This window comes from Hypanus sabinus, chromosome 1 (assembly GCF_030144855.1).
Source record: "Hypanus sabinus isolate sHypSab1 chromosome 1, sHypSab1.hap1, whole genome shotgun sequence".
Lineage (NCBI taxonomy): Eukaryota > Metazoa > Chordata > Chondrichthyes > Myliobatiformes > Dasyatidae > Hypanus > Hypanus sabinus.
The window spans coordinates 595,137-619,110 of NC_082706.1; the positions used below are offsets into that span (position 1 = coordinate 595,137).

Genomic DNA, 23,974 nt, shown 5'->3' on the forward strand with positions numbered 1-23,974 from the left:
CTCCTCTGTGTCCTTGTTATTATTGGGGAAAAGGGTCTATAAAAAACACCCAGTAGAGTAATTGTCCCCTTCCTGTTTTTGATTTCCACCCATATTGACTCAGTAGATAATCCCTCCAGGAATTCTTCCTTTTCTGCAGCCGTTACACTATCCTTGATTAGCAATGTCACACTTCCACCTATTTGCCTCCCTCCCTGTTATTTTAGAAACATCTAAAGCTTGACATACTCAGCAGCCATCCTGTCCCTGAGACATCCAAGTCTCTGTAATGGCCACAACATCACAGTTCCATGTATTGATACACACTCTTAAGTTCATCTGCCTATCCTTCTTCAGAAATTCCCTACAAGCCATTTCTACTTGTGCGCCAACCACCCCATCCTCTGCCACTTCACTTTGGTTACCACCCCTCTACATATCTAGTTTAAACCCTCCCCAATCACATTAACAAACCTCCCTGCCAGAATATTGGTCCCCCTCAGATTTAAATTCAATCCATCCTTTTTGTACCAGTCACACCTGTCCCAGATGAGATCCCAATGATCCAGAAACCTGAACCCCTGCCCCCTGCTCCAATCCTTCAGCTACGCATTTATCCACCACCTCATTTTGTTCCTATACTCACCGTCGTGTGGTACAGGCAGCAATCCCGAGATTATTACCATTAAGGTCCTGCTTCTCAGCTTCCTTTCTAACTCCCTGTTTTCAGGACCTCCTCCCCTTTTCTAACCCATGTCATTGGTACCAATATGTACCACCCTCCCTTTTCAGGATATTATGAACATGTTCAGCAACATCATGAACCCTGGCACCTGGGAGGCAAACTACCATCCATGTTTCTTTTACGCACCCACAGAATCGCCTATCTGTCCCCTTAACTATGGAGTCCTCTATTATTGCTGCCACCCTCTTCCATTCCCTACCCTTCTGAGCCACAGGGCCAGACTCAGTGCCAGATGCATGGCCACTATAGCTCTTGTTTATCAACTCTTCAGTCTCCTGAATGATCCTAATTCATCCAATTCCAGTTCCCTCATGTGGCCCACAAGGAACTGTAACCAGTTTCACTTCTTGCAGACGTAGTCATCAGATACACTGGAGTTCTCCCTGACTTCTCATATCCTACAAAAGGGGAATACCACTGCCCTGCTTGCCATTTCACTGGTGTAACTTTGGAAAAGGAGAAAAAAAAAGGAGCCCCTACTTTAGCCTCAGCTCCATTTCATTTGCCATCATCGTGAACCTGTGCATTTTTGTTACTGCCTTTCAAAATAATTTCCCTCTTTCTTTACATAAGATAAATCATTCACAATTTTATACACCTATACCAGGTTACTTCTTGGTCATCTTGCTTGAATGAGAATTAGTACAGTTTCTCTGTTTCAGACATAGAACATGTATTCCCTCATTCCTGTCTATTCTAGGAAATAACATAGACTCTCCAAAGCCACCTCATCATTGTTAAAGCATGATGCTCAGAGACTGATCCAATGCTGCAGCTGAGGCCATTTCATAATACTAAGAAAATCTCACAAAAATCAAGGATCAGGGATCAAAAATGTTAACTCTTCATGTTTCAAAGCTGCCATGTGAGCTGATGTGTTTACAATCTACATTTTAGTTCAATAAGCAGGTCTTCCATACCAAACTGATCTGCAAATACATCATTCATAAAACTGAATACAAAGTTATTATGGTTAAATGGAACATTACTATTAATGTTTCCATATATAAGTAGAATTCATTATACTTTGTGACTGAGAATATGTAAGGGTTCATTGCATAAGCCATGGCAATAATGCAAATATTTTCTAATTGAGGCAGCCTGAATACATAGAATTGTCGAGAGCTTTTTCTAAGTTCATTTGAAAAGAGGGGGAGCAAAATGATAATTGTGGTGAGTGTCACAAATTGCTTCAATTCCAAATGATTCTCCTATTTTGACTCTTACCAGCTGTAGCATACAGGCTGCTGCCAGAATTGTTACCACCCGACTGGGTTGAATTAACACATCGTCTCTGTACAATGAGCCAAATGTCACTTGTAGTGCTGGAGGAGAGAATAATGGTAAAATTTTATCAGAAGATAGGCAGACTTTCACAAATTGATAAGTACCTTCACAGATCCTGGATTCTCTTTCTCTTAGCTGTGAGCTCAATAAGCCTGGAGTACTCATTTAAGGTAACGGGCAGAAGGATTGGAGGGGTGCTAAGGAATCAATTTTTCACTCAGAAGCCTACTGACTGCTGGAGAAAAAAAACACTAATCACGATTCATCTGGATGTGTAAATGATGCAGTGTATTGTGCAAAGTTATAGTCTGTGCCAGGCCAGGAACTGAGAATGGTTTGATTAGCTTTTGCAAATAGAATAGGCACGATGGACAGGATGCCAACCTTCTGCTTCTGCAAATTTCTTCAAATCTATCATTGTAGACAAAGTGAAGAACTTAAACTCATACATGTGACAATAAACTCAACTTTGACTTTTGCTACACACACAAAAAGCTGGAGGAACTCAGCAGGTCAGGTGGTATCTATGGAAAGCAATAAGCAGTTGACATTTCGGGGCTCAGACCCTTCATCTCGTGTTTGTGTCTGACTTTTGCAAGGTGATTTATCAGAGTTCCAGGAGCAGTTAGTTACCCCAACAACAAGCTCCTGTTATTATAAGATGTGCTAAGTAAATAGCAGCATGAGTAGAAGAGTAATAAAGAATAGTGGGAGACAGTTATTCCATTACAATTGGAAATATGCTGCACTGCTGCACCCTCTTCTGGGCCTGATAAACTATGCAGGGCTGTTGATTTATTAAATTGAAAAACCAAGACAAGCATCTAGTTATTATGAAGCAAATCTTCTAAATTAGTTTGAACAAACTAGTGGGCTGAAGTTCTTGAAAGCGATGAAGATTAAATGTTTATAAGGTGACACTGTGTACAGGAAAAGACATTAAACAATCTTGAATCTTGTATTGGCAAGGTTTAAAGGCTGCAGATATTTATGGATAGTTATCTGGACATGATCTTGTTAACATCAACAGGTCTGATTCAATCTAGAGCACTGAATCAACACTGACAACACAAAACAGTACAAAGTGATGCAAAGTTAAACCAGGTCAGGACAAAGAAGTGAATGGCAGGGCCCAAGGGAGTGTTGCAGGAAAGACAGACATTTGTCTACAAGTACATAGTTCCCTAAAATTGGAAGCATAAGTGTATGGAAATTACAGGAAAGAAAGAGTTAAATTGTGTGCTAACTAAACAGAATACAGACACTTTGTATAGCCTTTCTCTGTGTGAAAGCTCACAAAGACAACAAGATGTTAAGCTGACCGAGACTGAGCAGACATAGTGCAGTCAGCAGGCTGAGCAGGACCCCTGAAAGCCGAACTCTCCTTTGTACAGCCTTTCTGTTCAAGCCTGGGAACTAAGGTCACCGAACTTACCAAGGCAAGATAAAGAAGCAAACAAAGGATTCTAGGGCAACTCTTACTATTGGACAGTTATTTTACAAACTTTCAAGTATTATTGGCCTTCTATAGCTAGGCATAGAGGTAGACATAGATCGGACAGGCCAAAGGGCTGTTTCTTTGCTATATAACTCTATGATCATTCATTCATTATGTGCTGTGCTGTATGATGTGAGCAATTGATTTTTCCATGACTATGATTGTTCTTGGCAAATTTTTCTACGGAAGTCGTTTGCCATTGCCATCTTCTGGACAGTGCCTTTACAAGACAGTGACCCCAACCATTATTAGTACTCTTCAGAGATTATCTGCCTGGTGGTGGTGGTCATCGAACCAGGACTGATATCCACCAGTTACACATACTACCGTCCATCACCTGCTCCTATGGCTTCACGTGACCCTGATTAGGGGACTAAGCAGGTGCTACACCTTAAGGATGACATGCAGGCTAAAGGAGTGCCTTACACACCTTTGGTGGAGATGTATCTCCCCACCCCCCACCCCACCATCCAAACTCTGTGATACTGGGATTAAAAGGTACAAATTATTAGAAGGGGACATACTATACAGTATATACTCACATTACATTTACACTGAGGGATGAGTAAACTGAAATATTTAAAATTATAAAGTGGTCATGGTATCATGAAGGTTATGAAATTACAAATCAGAAATTATGAATGACACTTGGAATCTATTATTCCATGGGTGATTATGATTTTTATTAGTTACATAATGTAATGTGCAGGACCTTTGAAAGCAATAAACATATATTCCTGCTAATTTCATTTTCCAGTAGCATACACACAGAAGATCAATTTCCCCTGAAAGGGCAATTCTAGAAAAACAGTATAATCTTAAACACAAAGAGAAAATCTGCAGAGGATGGAAATCCAAGCAACACACACAAAGCTGGAAAATCTCCAGTCCTGATGGAGGGTCTCGATCTGAAACATTGACTGTACTCTTTTCCATAGATGCTGCCTGGCCTGCTGAGTTCCTCTAGCATTTCATGTTGCATAATCTTAAAAAGTTTAATGTTTAGGATAAAAAAGGGATAAAAAGGGATTTGGAAATAAATTCCAGATGCAGATTTATTACAGATTACAAATGATCTAAAAGAATATTGAAACAGTCTCAAGGGAGCTGAACTAGCGGCTGTTGTTTCTTTGTTCTTAAATTAGTGAGAATCTGCATGCATTTCTCAGCAATAATCTATGCTCTGCACAGAAGCAATCATTACAAATCTCAATTGTCCCGTTTACTGGTGTGCAAATGTTCTTGTATTCTAATTTAAATTTCAGTAAACTTGATGATGCAGCAAGAATGATCCACTTAGTTTAGACCAGTATTACAGTTGTAGTCAGCTATCTTGAAAGATGAACTTATAACCCTCTGATGTGATATGAAGCAAGTTTAATGAGTTGAAGAGCTAATAAAGATTGCAGGGAGGGGGATGATAAAACCCTATGACAGTTGATTAGTCAACATGTTTCTGTAATCACTATTTCGTTTAGTCAGAACAATTTCTAATTAGTTCAAATTTATTGTCACCTGACTGTACATACAGCCAAATGAAATGAAGTTTCACTGGACCACGGTGCACCTACAAAATATATTACACACACCACATATTATCAGAAATAAGTAAATAAGATATAATTCAAAAATGCATGCAGTGTGCAGCACTAGTAAAAAGTAAATAATACAGTAAACAACTAGCCATTCTAGTTACGAGACCTTGGTGATGGCGGGATATTCTTTAGTCTCATAGCTTGAGGGAACTAGCTGTTACCCAGTTTGGCAGTCCTAGCCCTGATACTTCTGTACCACCTTCTTGATGGTACTGGGTCAAAGAGACTGTGGGATGGGTGGTCGGGATCCTCAACAATGCTTTGGGTCCTTTATCTGGTACATGTCACAAATGGGGGGGGGGGGGGGGGAAGGAAGGACACAGCGATCCACTTGGCGGTTTTTACTCTCCTCTGTAGGGTCTGAAGGCCATAAGACCATATGAAATAGGAAAAGAATTAGGTCATTCAGCTCACTGAGTCTCCTCTGCCATTCCATCATGGCTGATCCTGGATCTCACAACCCCATACACCTACCTTGTAGCTATATCCTTTGATGCCCTGACCAATCAGGAAACTATCAACTTTCGTCTTAAATATACCCACAGACTTGGCCTCCACAGTCTGTGGCAGAGCATTCCACAGATTCACTACTCTCTGGCTAAAAAATTCCTCCTTAACTCTTCTCTGAAAGATCACCCCTCAGTTTTGAAGCTGTGCCCTCTAGTTCTTGATACCCCCACTATAGGAAGCATCCTTTCCATATCCACACCATCTGGTTCTTTCAACATTCGGTAGGTTTCAAATGAGATCCTCCCGTATTCTTCTAAATTCAGTGAGTACAGGCCCAAAGGTGCCAAACGCTCCTCATATGTTAACCCCTTTATTCCTGGAATCATCCTTGTGAACCTCCTCTGGACTCACACCAATGACAACACATTTTCTCTGAGGTATGGGGCCCAAAACAGTTGACAATACTCCAAGTTCAGCCGGACAAGTGTCTTATAAGGATCAGTATCACATCCCTGCTCTTGTATTCTTCACCTCTTGAAATGAATGCTAACATTGCATTATCTTCCTCACCACCAACTCTACCTGCAAGTTAACCCTTAGGGTGTTCTGCACAAGGACTCCCAAGTCCTTTTGCATCTCAGACTTCTGAATTTTCTTCTCACTATAAAATAGTCTGCACATTCATTTCTACTATCAAAGTGCATGACAATGAATTTTTCCAACAGTATATTTCATGTGCCACTTTCTTGCCCATTCTCCTAATCTAAGTCCTTCTACATCCTATCTGTTTCCTTAACACTACCTGCCCCTCCACCAATCTTCGTCTGCACTATTCACCGGCAGCCACCCAGACAAGGATCCTTTTATTCCCATTTGCTGCCTTCTTCCGATCAGCCAATGCTCTAACCATGCCAGTATATTTCTTGTAATATCAAGGGCTCTCAACTTGAAAAGCAGCCTCATGTGTAGCACCTTTTCAAAGGCCTCTGAAAGTCCAAATGTATAACATCCACCTCATTCCCTTTATCTACCCTACTTGTAAACTCCTCAAAGAATTCCAACAGGTTTGTCAGGCAGGATTTTCCCTAAAGGAAACCATGTCGACTTTGTCAAGTCCTGTGTCATCAAGTACTCCATCACCTCACCCTTAATAATTGACTCTAACATCTTTCCAACCACTGAGGTCACGCTAACTGGTCTATAATTTCCTTTCTGCTGCCTTCCTCCTTTCTTAAAAAATGGTATGACATTTGCAATTTTGCAGTCCTCTGGTACCATGCCAGAGTCCAATGAATATTTTATTCCCCTTGAAATAAATATAAACATTGCATTTGCCTTCTTTACCACAGGTTCAATCTGCAAGTTAAACTTCTGAGAGTGTTACACAAAGACTCCTAAGTTCCTCTGCACCATGCTTGAACCAACTTACCATTTGGATAATAGTCCACACTATTGTTCCTTTTACTAAAATGCATTAGCAGACATTTCCGAACACTGTATTCCATTTGCCACATTTTTGCCCATTCTTCCAATTTGTCTAAGTCCTGCTGCAAAATGCACTGCTTCCTCAGCACTACCTACTCCTTTACCCATTTTAATATCATCAGCAAATTTTGCCACAAAGCCATCAATTTAATTATCCAAATCTTTGACAAACAAGGTGAAAAGTAGCAGTCCCAATACAGACCTAAGGAACACCACTAGTCACTGAGAGGCCAACCAGAAAATGCCCCTTTTATTCCCATTTGCTGTCTCCTGCCTGTCAGCCATTTCTCTATCAATGCCAATACCTTTCCTGTAATGCCATAGGGCTTTAACTTGTTAAGCAGCCTCATGTGTAGCACCTTATCAAATGCTTTCCAAAAATCCAAGTAAATTACATCTGCTGTCTCTTCTTTATTCACCCTGCTTATTACTTCCTCAAAGAACCCCAACAGATTTGTCTAAGATTTCCCTTGATAGAAACCATGCTGACTTTGACTTATTTTATCATTAGTCTCCAAGTACTTCAAAATCTCAGCCTTAATATTGGACCCCAACACTTTCCCAACCATTGAGGTTAGGCCAAACGGCCCATAATTTCCTTGCTTTACCCTTCAATCCTTCTTAAAGAGTGGAGTGACATTTGCAATCTTCCAATCCTATGTACTATGCCAGAATAAATTATTCTTGTAAGATCATGAACAATGCACCCGTTATCTCTTCAGCTACCTCTCACAGGACTCTGGGATGTAGTCTATCTAGCCTAGATGACTAACCCACTTTAAGACCTTTGAGTTTGCCTAACACTCTTTCCTTTGTAATAGCAATGGCACTCACTCCTGCTTCCTGACACACACAGACCTCTGGGACACTGCTAGCATCTTCCACAGAGAAGACAGATGCAAAGTACTCATTAAGTTCATCTGCCATTTCTCTGTCCCTCTCATCAACATCATTTTCCACTGGTCAAATATCAACTCTTACCTCCCTTTTACTCTATATATAATTGTTTTGCAGCTTCTGTACCACACAACGATTCCGCCAATCAGGACACTCTAAATAGTACTCCTGTAGAAAGTCATTAAGAAGGGGGACAGGGAACCTTACATGCCTCAGTCTTTTCAGAAAGTGTAGACTCTGCTGTGCCTTCTTGAATAATGAGGTGGTGTTTTGGGTCCAGCTTAGATCTGCCAACTTGGATTGACTGTGGTCTTTCCTTCAAGAAGTCAAAGATCAGATTACAGAGTGGGGTGTTGAGTCCCAAAGGGAACAGTTACTCACCAGCTTCTGAGGGATGGTCATGTTAAATGCCAAATTGAAGTTGATGAACTACGTCCTGGCATATGAGTCATCGTTTCCTGGTTGGACAGGATGGCATGCAGGGTTAAGGTTATGGCATCATCAGGTTTTGAGCTGTCAGCAAACTGGAAAGGGTCCAATAAAGCTGGAAAGTGGGAATCTATGATCCATTACCAGCTGCTCAAAACACTTTGACTGTTGAATCCAATGCCACTGGGCAGTAATTGTTTCTGTCCCTCTCTTGGGCACCAGAATGATGGAGGCTGCCTTAATGTCTGCAGGGACAGTGGACTGTTTCAAAGAGATATATAAAATGTCCATTAAAACCTACGTTAGCTGGGCACACAATCACTTAGCACCTGACCAGATCTGTTATTCAGCCCCACAGCTTTGTATGGATTTACACTGGCTAGATTCCTCCTCAACTCAGCTGCGGAAAGATAAAGTGTCCGTTCCTCGGGGGAAGGGGACTTTCCTTGATGTTAAATTATTTGTTGCATCAAATCGGGCATAGAAGGCATTCAGCCTGTCAGGATGGGAGGTGTCGCTATCATTCGGGTGGGCTTGTAATCTGTAATGGTTTATATAACTTGCAACATTGTCACATGTCCCTGCTGTCACAAAGGTGTCTGAATTTTCTGTGAGTACTCTCACCTTGCCTTCATGATGGCATGAGATAGTACAGCTCTTGCTGACCTTTTTATTGTCCTGTCTCCCCATTTGAAGGCAGCATCCTAATCCCTAAGAACTGCATGAACCTTTGCAGTCAACCATGGGTTCTGATTTGCCCTAGCAGGGTAAAACACAGTAACATGCTCAATGCATTTTCCTATGTAGTTGATCACCAATCCCACACATTCAACATTGACTTGATGATCGAATGTAGTCACCTCCTTTAGTACAATCCAGTCCAAGCCTTGAAAACAGTCTTGCAGTGCTGAGGTGGCACATTGTAGCCTGGTCCTGATCTTCCTGTGAACTGGTTTGACTTGTTTAACCAGTGGTTTGTATGTAGGGATTAGCAAAATGGATACGTGGTCTGGGTATCAGAAGTGAATATTTTCTAGAACAAAATAGAGGCCCATATAACGAAGCTCCACCATTACTGGCAAGCTTTGAATTATTTTATCTAAGACTATTTTGGTTAATATTGTTTAGTTTCAAATTTGGCATCAACTTAGTAGTTTGCCGAAACTACAAGACACTCCAGTACCAGGAGGGATAACACTGAAACTACTGAGAGGATGTTTATCTCTAGAAAACCTGACTAAATTACAAACACATACAATAAAATAAGGAATAGAAGAGCAGGAATCACAGTTGTTCCAAAGGATCTCTGGTCACTAGTTACATTACACTAAGCAACATGCAACACATCAAGGAAAGGTAGGAGGAATATGTACAGCAAGAAGGTAGAATGACGGAGGTTGTAATGAACCTTGGAAAGCTCTTACAGGGCTCACTTCAAAAGATGCAGAGGTGACAGAAAGCAATCCAGGATTGCAGGTGTGCTAGAGGACAATGAAAGAAAAGGAAAACTTGCAAAACCGTTAGTATCAATGGTTATGAAGACATAGGCAGTACGAGATGTCTCGTCTGACAATTAAGTAAATTGCCAAAAAAATACAGCACAGCACTAAATACAACTGATTCTAAAAATGTAGCCCACAATAAAGAAAAGCAAAGTACTGATACACATCAGCAATGGAAAACTGAAAACAGTGACGTAAAGGGCAGGACTCTCTAGCCCAGGGAACTTAGAGTATTGTAGGGACAGGTGTAGCACATGTTCCACTTGTGAGGATAAGTGCCAGGAGGGACGAATGGACAAGTGGGTCGTGTAGGGAGCGATCTCTGCAAAAAGCAGAGGGAAAGATGTGCTTGGTGGTGGGATCCCATTAGATAGCAATACCTTCAGAAAACAGAAGTGGGGGGGGCGGTCCCTTCCCCACTAATCTCCCTCCAGACACTTATCCTTGCAAGCCGAACAAGTGCCACACCTGCCCCTACACCTCCTTCCTCACTACCATTCAGGGCCCCAAACAGTCCTTCCAGGTGAGGCAACACTTCACTTGAGTCTGTTGGGGTCATATACTGTGTTCAATGTTCCCAGTGTGGCCTTCTGTATATCTGTAAGACCCAACGTAGATTGGGACACTGCTTTGCCAAGCACCAATGCTCCATCCGCCAAAAGAAGCAGGATCTCCCAATGGCCACCCAGTTTAATTCCTCTTCCCATTCTGATATGTCAAATCATGGCCCCCCTACTGTCGCAGTGAGGCTGCAACAGTTTGGAGGAACAACATTTTGTATTCTGCCTGTGTAGCCTCCAACCTGATGGCATGATCATCGATTTCTCAAAATTATGGTAATGCCCTGTTCTCCCCCACCCCCTCAGTATTCCCCATCCCCTTTTCCCTCTCCCACCTTAACTCCATGCCTGCCCATCACCTCCCTCTTTTCTTTCTTTCATGGCCTTCTGTCCTCTCCTATCAGATTCCCCTTCTCCAGCCCTGCATCTCTTTCACCAATCAACTGCCCAGCTGTTTACTTCACCCCTCCCCCTACCAGTTTCACCTATCACCTGGTGTTTCTCTCTCCCCTCTCCCACCTTTTAAATCTACTTTCATCTTTTTTTCCTCCAGTCCTGCCAAATGGTCTCAGCCCAAAATGTCAATTCTACTTTGTTCCCCCATAAATGCTGCCTGGCCTGATGAGTTCCTCCAGCATTGTGTACATCGCTTGGACTTCCAGCACCTGCAGATTTTCTCATTTAGCATTGTAATGTCCGATGCACCTGACCTCAGAGAAACTGGACACATCAGTACCTATTGAACCCCTGGTACACAAACAGAAGCAGTGGAACATCTGATCCGCCACTGAGATAATGTGACGCAACATCAGATGTGCTGTCACTGAGATGTGGAGAAATTACTTTAGTCTGAGGGTGGTAAATCTGTGGAATTTGTAGCCACAAGAGACTGTGGACACCAAGTTATTGGGTGTATTTAAGGCAGAGGTAGATAGGTTCTTGATTAGCCAGGGCAACAAAGGCAGAGCCAGGGTGAAGGCAGGGGAGTGGGGATGACTGGAAGAATTGGATCAGCGCATGATTGAATGGCGTAGCAGACTCAATGGGCTGAATGGGCTCCTATATCTTATGATCTTATGGAGAAGTCAAAGCCAACATAAAAGCCAAAGAGAGGGCATATAATATAGCAAAAATTAGTGTGAAGTTAGAAGATTGGGAAGTTTTTAAAAACCAACAGAAGGCAACGAGAAAGTCATAAAGAAGAAAAAGATGGAATATGAAGGTAAGCTAGCCAATAATATTAAAAGACCATAAGACCACAAGAGATTGTAGCAGAATTAGGCCATGTGGCCTAACGAGTTTGCTTCATCATTCAGTCATGGCTGATCCTCTATTTCCCCCCACCTCCTCAAGCCCACTCCCCTTCCATCTTCCTGTAACCTTTGATGCCTTGACCAATCAAGGACCTAAAAGTTTCTTCAGATATATAAAACAGAGGTGACAGTAGATATCAGACCACTGGAAAAGTACGCAAGATGTGATGGGGGACAAAGAAATGGTGGACAAACTAAGTATTTCAGAATTAGAATCTAGTTTAATATCACCAGCATATGTTATGAAATTTGTTAACATAGTGGTGCAGTACAATGCAATACATGAGGCCTCACTTGGAGTATTGTGAGCAGTTTTAGACCCCTTATCTAAGGAAAGAGGTGCTGACATTGGAGAGAGTTCAAAGGCGGCTCATGAAAATGATGCTGGGATTGAAAGGCTTGTCGTATGTGAATCATTTGATGGCTCTGGGCCTCTATTCACTGGAATTCAGCAGAACAAGCGACCTAATTGAAACCTATTGATTGTTGAAAGGCCTCAATAGAGTGGATGTGGAGAGGATGCTTTCCAAGGTGGGCGAGTATAATATTAAAGGACAAGGCCTCAGATTAGAGGACCGACCTTTTAGAATGGAAATGAGGAGGAATTTCTTTAGCCAGAGTGGTGAATGATAGATAGATAGATAGATAGATACTTTATTCATCCCCAAGGGGAAATTCAACATTTTTCCAGTGTCCCATACACTTATTGTAGCAAAACTAATTACATACAGTATTTAACTCAGTATAAATATGATATGCATCTAAAAATCACCCTCCCAAAAAGCATTAATAAATAGCTTTTAAAAAGTTCTTAAATAGTTTACTAAAGTGCATTGAGTGGTAACTTAAGCTCAGTCCTAACCCCGGCACTTTAACATGTCTTGCCCCTGGTGGTTGAATTGTAGAGCCGAATGGCGTTGGGGAGTAATGATCTCTTCATCCTGTCTGAGGAGCATTGCATTGATGGCAACCTGCTGCTGAAGCTGCTTCTCCGTCTCTGGATGGTGCTGTGCAGAGGATGTTCAGGGTTTTCCATGATTGACCGTAGCCTACTCAGCGCCCTCCGCTCTGCCACCGATGTCATACTCTCCAGTTCTGTGCCCACGACAGAGCCCACCTTCCTTACCAGCTTATTAAGACGTGAGGCGTCCCTCTTCTTAATGCTGCCTCCCCAGCACGCCACCACAAAGAAGAGGGCGCTCTCCACAACTGACCGATAGAACATCTTCAGCATCACACTACAAACATTGAATGACGCCAGCCTTCTGAGGAAGTACAGTCGACTCTGTGCTTTCCTGCACAGGGCATCTGTGTTGGCAGTCCAGTCTAGCTTGTGCTTGTGTTTGTGGAGCCCATTATTGGGTATATTCAAGGCAGAGGTTGATAGATTCTTGATTAGTCAGGGCATGAAGGGGTACGTGGAGAAGGCCAGAGATTGGGCCTGAGAGGAAAGATGGATCATCCATGATGAAATGGCAGAGCAGACTCAATAGGCCAAATGGCTAATTCTGCTCCTATATCTTAAGGTCTTATGTGCCTTAGGGTATGTGCCTTATGAATTTTGAAGGATTTGATTACAATAGATAACAGCCTCCAGAACTTCCTCCACTCCATCTTTGAAGTTTTGGAGGATGGCAGGCAGGATTGTAGACTAATTGACAATGCCGAACCATTTGAAATAAATAAATCTCCTGGAAACGATGAATTATTGATTGAGCTGTGCTTCGGTCTATGTGATTAGATCAACCTAGGCTTACTATTAGAAATAGAAATCTATAGCACATTACAGGCCCTTCAGCCACAATGTTGTGCCAACCATGTAACCTATTCTAGAAACTGCCCAGAATTTCACTGCCCCAACAGCCCTGTTTTTCTAAGCTACATGGACCTATCTAAGAGTCTCTTAAAAGACTCTATTGAATCCCCCTCTACCATCTTCACTGGCAGTACATTCTATGTACCCCCCACTCTGCATGAAAAACTTAGCTCTGAATCCCCCTTGTATCCAAGCACTTTAAAACTATGCCCCTCATGTTAGCCATCTCAGCCCTGGGTAAAAGCCTCTGGCTATCCACATGATCAATGCCTCTCATCATCTAATAAGCATCTCTCATTTTCTGTTGTTCCAAGGTGAAAAGGCCAAGTTCACTCAACCTATTCTCATAAGGCATGTTCTCCAGGCAACACCCTTGTAAATCTCCTATGCACTCTCTCTATAGCATCCACATTCTTCCTGCAATGAGATGACCAGAACTGAACACAGTACTCCAAGTGGGGTCTAACATAGGTCTTGTATAACTGTAACGTTACTTCACAGCTCTTGAACTCAATCCCATAGTTGATGAAGACCAAGACACCATACGCCTTCTTAACACCACAGTCAGCCTGTGCAGCAGCTTTGAGTGTCCTAGAGATACAGACCCCAAAATCTCACTGATCCTCCACACCGCAGCCTTCAAATTTGACCTACCAAAATGAATCACTTCGCACTTATCTGGGTTGAACTCCATCAGGCACTTCTCAGGCCAGTTCTGCAGCTTATCAATGTTGCACTGTAACCTCTGACAATCCACAACACCCCCAATCTTTGTATCACCAGCAAATTTACTAACCCACTCTTCTACTTCCTCAACAGCTTATTTCTAAAAATCACCAAGAGTAGGGGTCCCAGAACAGATTGCTGTGGAACACCACAGATCACCTACCTCTATCCACAACCACATTTTGCCTTCTGTGGGCAAGCCATTTCTGGATCCACAAAAAAGATCTCCTTGGATCTCATGCCTCATTACCTCTGAATGAGCCTCGCATAGGGAACTTTATCAAATGCCTTACTAAAAGCCATATACACTACATCCACTGCTCTACCTTCATTGATGTGTTTTGTTACATCCTCAAGCAATTCAATGAGATTCAAAAGGCATGTCCTGTCTTTGGGAAAGATATGCTGACTATTCCCATGTCTCTCCAAATGCTCATAACTCCTGCCTCCTAGGATCTTCTCCACAAGTCACCTGGCCCAGATGAACTGCACCCTAGGATTCTGAAAAAGGTAGCAGTAGAGGTTGTGGAGGCATTAATAATCTTCCAAAAATCATTAGACTCTTGCATGGTCCCAAAGGACTGGAAAATTGCAAATGTCACTCCAGTGCACAAGGAGGAAGGCAGCAGAAAAGAAATTATAGACCAGTTAGCCTGACCTCTGTGGTTGAGAAGATGTTGGAGTCACTTAGCAAAGATGAGGTTATGGAGTACTTGGTGACACAGGACAAGATAGTACAAAGTCAAATGATTTCCTTAAGGGAAAATCTTGCCTGATGAACCTGTTGGAATTCTTTGAGGAGATTACAGGTAGGATAGATAAAGGGGATGCAATGGATGTTGTATATTCAGACATTCAGAAGGCCTTTGACAAGGTTCTACACATGAAGCTGCTTACCAAGTTAAGAGCCCATGGTATTACAGTAAAGTTACCGGCATGGTTAGAGCATTGGCTGATTGGTAGGAAGTAGTGAGTGGGAATAAAAGGGTCATTTTCTGGTTGGCTACCAGTGACTAGTGGTGTTCTGCAGTGGTCAGTGTTATAACAGCTTCTTTTAATGCTGTATATCAATAATTTAGATGATGGAATACATGGTTTTGTTGCCAAGTTTGCAGATGATACGAAGATTGGAAGAGGGGTAGGTAGTGTTGAGGAAACAGGTAGGCTGCAGAAGGATTTAAACAGATTAGGAGAATTCTGCTCCTATATCTTATGGTCCTATGTGCCATCACCAGACCAATGTGATGCAACATCAGATGTGCCATCACTGGGCCAATGTGACGCCTTGGGTCCTACACCTCCAATTTCACGAACAGTTATCAGAATCAGGTTGAACACCTCTGGCATATGTCATGAAACCTATTGTTTTGTGGAAGCAGTACATTGCAAAAATAATAAAAAAGCTATAAATTATAATAAACAAAATACATACCAAGTTAAATTAAGTTAGTACAAAAAGAGACCATTAAAAATAGTAAGGTACTGTATGTGGATTTATTGTCCGTTTGGCAATTTGATAGTGGAGGGGCAGAAGCTGTTCCTAAAATGTTGAGTATGTGTTTTCACCTTGATAGTAACAAGGAGAAGAGAAAATGTCCTGGGTGATTTGGGGGTGGAGGGCCTTAATGACGGATGCACCTTTCAAAACATCAACTTTTGAAAGTGTCTTCGATGCCGAGTACATTAGAGCCATGATGGAGCTTGCTGAGTTTACAACTTTATGTAACTTTTTCTGATCCTGTGCAGTGGCCCCTCAATAGCAGATGATGATTCAACCAGTCAGAATGCTCTCCACAGTACACGTGCAGAAATTACTAGATGGGATTTGAGAAACAGAATCTACCTCCATTTGGAAAGCAAAGGATAGTCACCATGGCTTTGTGCATTGGAAATTACGTCTCACAAATTTGATAGAGTTTTGTTTTTATTTGAAGAGGTGAACAGGATGTTAAATATTATCAACATAGACTCTAGCAAGGCTTACAAAAGGACCCAAACGGTAGGCAGCTTCGGAAGGTTGGATCAGAATGGATCCAGTGGGAGCTAGTCAACTGGAATTAAAATTGGCTTGGTAGTAAGATTCAGAGGATAATAGTGACGTATTGCTTTTCAGATTGGAGCTCTGTGACCAGTGGTGCACTGTGCTGACTGGAATCAGCATGGATTCCAGCATGTTCAGCATCTGTATTAATGTTTTGAATGAGAATGTACACAGCATGGTTAGCAAGATGTGAATGACAGCAACATTGGTGATACAGTGATCAATGAAGAAAGTTATGTAAGGTTACAACAGGATTGAGATCAAATGGGAAAGTGGGTCAAATTAGTAATTTTTAGATGGAACCAATATTGCTAATACAGTGCAAACACGAAGAAATCTGCAGATGCTGGAAATTCAAACAACACACACAAAATGCTGGCGGAACACAGCAGGCCAGGCAGCATCTATAAGGAGAAGCACTGTCGACGTTTCAGGCCGAGACCCTTCGTCAGGACTAACTGAAAGGAAAGATAGTAAGAGATTTGAAAGTAGTGGGGGGAGGGGGAAATGCAAAATGATAGGAGAAGATCGGAGGAGTGGGATGAAGCTAAGAGCTGCAAAGGTGATTGGCGAAAGTGATACAGAGTTGGAGAAGGGAAAGGATCATGGGACGGGAGGCCTCGGGAGAAAGAAAGTGGGGGGAAGCAACAGAGGGAGATGGAGAACAGGCAGAGACAGAGAAAAATAAACAAACAACTAAATACGTCAGGGATGGGGTAAGAAGGGGAGGAGGGGCATTAACGGAAGTTAGAGAAGTCAATGTTCATGCCACCAGGTTGGAGGCTACCCAGCCAGTATATAAGGTGTTGTTCCTCCAACCTGAGTGTGGATTCATTTTGACGCAGTATACCACACCAGCCAACTCATAGTGGGATCCCACTACCGAGCACATCTTTCCCTCCCCCCCCCCCACTTTCTGCTTTCCATAGGGATCGCTTCCTACACAACTCCCTTGTCCACTCGTCCCCCCCATCCCTTCCCACCGATCTCTCTCCTGGCACTTATCCTTGTAAGCGGAACAAGTGCTACACCTGCCCTTACACTTCCTCCCTCACCACTATTCAGGGCCCCAGACAGTCCTTCCAGGTGAGGTGACACTTCACCTGTGAGTCAGCTGGTGTGGTATACTGCGTCCGGTGCTCCCGGTGTGGCCTTTTATATATTGACGAGACCCGACGCAGACTGGGAGACCGTTTCACTGAACACCTACGCTCGGTCTGCCAGAGAAAGCAGGATCTCCCACTGGCCACACATTTTAATTTCACGTCCCATTCCCATTCTGATATGTCTATCCATGGCCTCCTCTATTGTCAAGATGAAGCCACACTCAGGTTGTAGGAACAACACCTTGTATACCGGCTGGGTAGCCTCCAACCTGATGGCATGAACATTGACTTCTCTAACTTCTGTTTATGCTCCTCCTTCCCTTCTTACCCCATCCCTGACATATTTAGTTGTTTGTTTATTTTTCTCTCTCTCTGCCCATCACTCTGCCTGTTCTCCATCTCCCTCTGGTGCTTCCCCCCTCCCCCTTTCTTTCTCCCGAGGCCTCCCGTCCCATGATCCTTTCCCTTCTCCAGCTCTGTATCACTTTCGCCAATCACCTTTCCAGCTCTTAGCTTTATCCCACCCCTCCGGTCTTCCCCTATCATTTTGCATTTCCCCTTCCCACCACTACTTTCAAATCTCTTACTATCTTTCCTTTCAGTTAGTCCCGACGAAGGGTCTCGGCCCGAAACATCAACAGCGCTTCTCCCTATAGATGCTGCCTGGCCTGCTGTGTTCCACCAGCATTTTGTGTGTGTTGCTAATACAGTGAACAGTGACAAAGGTTATCTACAGGATCGAGATCAAATAGGAAAGTGGGCCAGGGAATGGCAGGTGGACTTTAACTTGGAAGTGCTACAATTTGGCAGGATATATGTACTAACTTGAATGGAAGAACCCTGGAAGTACTGTAGAACAGATAAACCTAGGGGTACAAGTACATAGCTCTCTGGAAGAGGTTATGCATGTAGAGAGGGTGGTGAAGAAGGTGCTTGGTACACTTTCCTCCAATTTGTCAGCACATTGAGCACAAGAATGGAGATATCTCTTTACAACTGTATACACTGTTAATGAGACCATATGTGGAGAATTATCTGCAGTTTTTGTTGCCTAGCTATAGAAATATTATTAAGTTATAGAAAGGTTGCAGAAAGCTTAACAAGGATGCTACTAATACCAGAGGGCTAGAATTTTAAGGAGAAACTGGACAGGCTGCACATTTTTCCTTCTGGAATGCAGGAGGCTGAGGGGGTGATGTTGTAGAACCCACCAGTGCTGGCATTCATTGTTCAACACAAAGGAGATTTTCACATTCTCTGTTGCTGGGCAATGTGATAAAGGTTGAAAGTTGAGGGTTCTGGTGGTAGATCCTTTGCTGGTGGGGGCTGACAAGGGAAGATGAAAGATAGTTATCCTTGCAGTGTTTACAATGGAAACTACAGTTTCTATGTATTCTACCACATTCCACCAGAAAGCACATGCAAGAGATTTAACTGACACTGGTTAGTTCTGCTGATCAGTAACAGCCTGCAGTTGATTGCCTAGGCATAATAGGGATTCATAACCTCAAGCTGGAAAGTTAAGCTTGGCAGATGGAGCTGCTGTCTTCACACAGAGGCCCCATCTGCTGCAGCTGAACTTTCTGACATGAGGTAATGAATCAATATTTACTGAAAGATGAAAATTAAAGTAAAAAGTCATTTTGACACAATCGCAGAAGCTCAGGCACAAATAAAGGTATTGTAGCGCCTCATTTCCTAGCGTATCCGAACCGACTCACAATTAGATAGCCTACGGGGGTTTGCGAGCACAGAGCTTTGGAGCCTCTTCGCCATGGGGGGCCGGTTGACAGAGGCTTAAAAGTGAGGCTGAAGTTTTCGAATAAAGTTTTTCCTTCGACTGCAGTTACCGACTCCGTGTCGTAATTTTAGCGCTGCTTGTAGCACACCGCTACAATTGGTGACCCCGACGGTCCAAACGATTTTTGGACCAGAAATGACCGACGCCGCCTCTGTTCATGCGGTTTCGTTGAAACTGCCGGGTTTCTGGACACAGCGCCCGGACCTATGGTTCCAGCAAGCCGAAGCCCAATTCCACGTTCGCCGGATCACCTCAGAAGACACCCGCTACTACTACGTGGTGGGCTCCCTCGACCAGGACACAGCTGCCCAGGTCGCGGAGTTCGTACAGTCGCCCCCGGCAGACGGCAAGTACACGGAATTCAAAGCCCTGCTCCTCAGGACTTTCGGACTCTCACGGCGCGAGCGGGCTGCCCGTTTACTGCACCTGGATGGCTTGGGCGACAGACCTCCATCGGCTTTAATGAATGAGATGTTGTCTCTGGCCGAGGGACACACAGGCCTCATGTTTGAGCAGGCATTCCTGGAGCAGCTGCCCGAGGTCCTACGCCTGCTGCTGTCCGACGCGGATTTCAGTGACCCCCGGAAGGTGGCAGCCCGGGCGGACTTGCTGTGGAACGCCAAAAAGGTGAGCGGGGCGTCCATCGCACAGATCTCCCAGCCACGCTCCCGGCAGCAAACCGGTCCAGGCCTGGCCACAGAGCCCGCCAACCCCCGGCCCAATGACCACTGGTGCTTCTACCACCAGCGGTGGGGCGCAGAAGCCCGCCGTTGCCGCCCGCCCTGCAAGTTCCCGGGAAACGCCAGGGCCAGCCGCCGCTGATGGCTACGGCGGCTGGCCATCGGGATAGCCTCCTGTATGTGTGGGATAGAAGGTCGGGACGCCGGTTTTTGGTCGATACTGGGGCTGAGATCAGCGTTTTACCTCCGACGAGTTACGACACCCGCAGCAGGGCACCGGGTCCCCCCCTGAGGGCCGTGAATGGCAGCACAGTAAGGACCTATGGCACCCGTCAGGTGCAGCTACTGTTCGGCCCCAGCCAGTTCACGTGGGACTTCACACTGGCCGCCGTAGCCCAACCGCTTCTGGGTGCGGATTTTTTGCAAGCTCACAGCCTGCTGGTTGACCTGCCCAGGAAGAGACTGGTACACGCCGAGACCTTTCAGACGTTCTCCCTGGGCGCGGCCCAGTTGCCAGCCCCTCACCTCGGCTCCATCACGCTGTCCGACAACGATTTCACCAGGGTCCTGGCGGAGTTCCCATCGGTTCTGGCACCGCAGTTCGCAGCAGCCATGCCCAGGCACGGCGTACAGCACCACATCCCGACACAGGGACCACCCCTCCATGCCCGTGCTCGGCGGCTTCCCCCGGACAAGCTCCGACTGGCGAAGGAGGAGTTCCAGAGAATGGAGGAATTGGGGATCATCCAGCGGTCCGACAGCCCCTGGGCTTCCCCCCTGCACATGGTGCCCAAAGCGACGGGGGGCTGGAGACCGTGCGGCGACTACCGCAGGCTGAACGAGGCTACCACACCGGACCGCTACCCTGTGCCGCACATTCAGGACTTTGCGGCAAACCTGCACGGCGCCCGGATCTTCTCCAAGGTCGACCTTGTCCGAGGGTACCATCAAATCCCGATGCATCCTGACGACGTCCCCAAAACGGCTCTCATCACCCCGTTTGGCCTCTTCGAGTTCCTCCGCATGCCGTTCGGCCTGAAGAATGCCGCACAGACGTTCCAGCGGTTAATGGACTCGGTGGGACGGGACCTGGACTTCGCGTTCATCTATTTGGATGACATCCTCATAGCCAGCGGCAGTCGTCAGGAGCATCTGTCCCACCTCCGTCAACTCTGCGCCCGACTGAGTGAGTACGGTCTTACAATCAACCCTGCCAAATGCCAGTTCGGACTTGATACCATTGACTTCCTGGGCCACAGGATTACTAAAGACGGGGCAACCCCTCTGCCCGCTAAGGTAGATGCGGTCCGCCACTTCCCCCGACCCTCCACGATCAAAGGCCTTCAGGAATTCGTAGGTATGGTCAATTTCTACCGCCGCTTCCTCCCTTCAGCTGCCCGGATCATGCGCCCCCTGTTCGCCCTGATGTCGGGTCCGAGCAAGAACATTACCTGGGACGAGGAGTCCGCCGCCGCTTTCGTTCAAACGAAGGAAGCTTTGGCTGACGCCGCAATGCTAGTACATCCCAGAATGGACACCCCTACCGCCCTCACAGTGGATGCATCAAACACGGCAGTCGGTGGGGTGCTGGAGCAGCTCATCGCAGGTCGCTGGCAACCCCTGGCGTTTTTCAGCAAACACCTGCGGCCACCCGAGCTCAAGTACAGTGCTTTTGACCGGGAACTGTTGGCGCTCTACCTGGCAATCCGGCATTTCAGGTACTTCCTAGAAGGTCGGCCCTTCACCGCGTTCACGGACCACAAACCGCTTACCTTTGCGTTTACGAAAGCATCCGACCCCTGGTCATCCCGCCAGCAACGCCACCTGTCCTACATCTCTGAATACACAACGGATGTCCGGCACGTCTCGGGTAAGGACAATGTCGTGGCGGATGCGCTCTCTCGCCCTACCGTTCATGCCCTTTCCCAAGGGGTAGACTTTGAGGCACTGGCAGAGGCACAGCAGGTAGATGAGGAGATTCCGAGTTACAGGACTGCGGTCTCTGGTTTGCAGCTCCAGGACTTCCCCGTGGGCCCAGGTGAGAGGACCCTACTCTGTGACGTCGCCACCGGCCAGCCCCGTCCGGTCGTCCCCGCAGCCTGGCGGCGACGTGTTTTCGACTCCATTCATAACTTGGCGCATCCCTCCATCCGGACAACTGTCCGGCTGGTTTCCAGCAGGTTCGTTTGGCACGGTCTCCGCAAACAGGTCAGTGAATGGGCCAGAACGTGCATGCACTGCCAGACGGCCAAGGTTCAGCGGCACACCAAAGCCCCACCGCAGCAGTTCCATCCCGCCCACCGGCGTTTCGACCACATTCATGTGGATATCGTGGGCCCCCTGCCAGTGTCGCGCGGAGCGCGTTACCTCCTGACTATCGTGGACCGGTTCACAAGATGGCCAGAGGCGGTCCCGCTCACCGACACCACCTCCGAATCTTGCGCCCGAGCCCTGCTCGCCACCTGGATATCCCGCTTTGGTGTACCAGCCCACATTACCTCCGACAGAGGCGCCCAGTTCACCTCCAGCCTGTGGTCAGCTATGGCCAGCCTTTTGGGGACTCAGCTGCACCACACCACTGCCTACCACCCACAGTCGAACGGGCTAGTGGAGCGTTTCCACCGTCACCTGAAGTCGGCCCTCATGGCCCGCCTGCGAGGAGCCAACTGGGCGGACGAGCTTCCCTGGGTCCTTCTCGGCATCCGCACAGCGCCCAAGGACGACCTGCACGCCTCGTCGGCCGAGTTGGTATACGGCGCGCCCCTGGCCGTCCCCGGGGAGTTCCTACCAGCCCCGAGGGGGCAAGAGGAAGAACCCGCTGCAGTCCTGGGCAGACTTCGCGAGAAGCTCGGTAACCTGGCCCCCATACCCACTTCACAGCATGGGCGGCACCCGACCTGCGTACCCAAAGACCTACGGAACTGTAAGTTTGTGTTTGTACGAAGGGGCGGGCATCGGCCACCGCTGCAGCGGCCATACGAGGGGCCGTTTACGGTGCTCCGGAACAACGGGTCCACGTTCGTGCTGGACGTTGGGGGGAAGGAGGAGGTTTTCACGGTGGACCGCCTCAAGCCGGCCCATGTGGACCTGGCGCAACCGGCCGAGTTTCCGGCGCCTCGGCGCAGAGGCCGACCTCCCAAGCAGGTTCTGGCCCAGGCTGTGGACATTGGGGGGTGTATCGCCGGTTCTGGGGGGGGGTTATGTAGCGCCTCATTTCCTAGCGTATCCGAACCGACTCACAATTAGATAGCCTACGGGGGTTTGCGAGCACAGAGCTTTGGAGCCTCTTCGCCATGGGGGGCCGGTTGACAGAGGCTTAAAAGTGAGGCTGAAGTTTTCGAATAAAGTTTTTCCTTCGACTGCAGTTACCGACTCCGTGTCGTAATTTAAGCGCTGCTTGTAGCACACCGCTACAGTATCATTTATTTTATGAATCATCCCTACAGGTTACGTTAAGGTTGTATCAGATGAAGTTGCTCCATAAATAGCCCCATTAAATTACTGCACTGGGCGACAATTTTCTGCAGTGCTTGTGCATTTTGTGCTTGTTAAGTCCTAAAGTAACTGGGAAGCCATACTGCTAATTCTATTTTGTATGGCAATGCCATGGACAAATGGCACATGTGGAAAGCAACAAGTGCAATTTAAAACTCTGATTATTGCAAACTAAAGATGTCTTCAGGTATTAAATAGCTAGATGGCTATGGCAACTCTAAATTATTCAATCTGCCTTAAAGCATAAAACCTCAGGAAATAAAATGCTGGAAAACACTAACTTAAAATCTATTGCATACAGATTGGTCAGGCTGATGCATGGAGTTTTACTACGTGAGGGTGACCCTCAAAGTCAAAGTTTCAATTTATTAAATTAGCACAGGTGTACTAATAGACCGTATATCAAATTCTCTGACAATTCTGGGCGGGCCATAGATACAATCAAGAGAACCATAAATTAATGGCTAACAGCTTTACATAGTTCACATTGAAAAGTTGATTACTTAGTGCACCAAGTCATCACTTTTGTACATCAATCCCAAAATTTTCTCACGCTTACAGTTCAGTGA

At 45.7% G+C, this 23,974-nt stretch overlaps 1 protein-coding gene and 1 long non-coding RNA gene across 3 annotated transcripts in view; one reads left to right on the forward strand and one right to left on the reverse strand.

The window, feature by feature from the left end:
- LOC132387011 (uncharacterized) overlaps window positions 1–23,974 on the forward strand; it is a 609,870-nt gene that overhangs the window by 566,959 nt on the left and 18,937 nt on the right. The gene's annotated exons all lie outside the window — the stretch shown is intronic.
- The window catches only part of gmcl1 (germ cell-less, spermatogenesis associated), a 262,908-nt gene that overhangs the window by 203,319 nt on the left and 35,615 nt on the right, over window positions 1–23,974 (reverse strand). For both annotated transcript variants that reach the window (XM_059959101.1, XM_059959056.1), the window contains one exon: window positions 1,952–2,049. In XM_059959101.1, coding sequence (XP_059815084.1) covers window positions 1,952–2,049 — 98 coding nt within the window. The remainder of the gene's footprint in view (window positions 1–1,951; window positions 2,050–23,974) is intronic.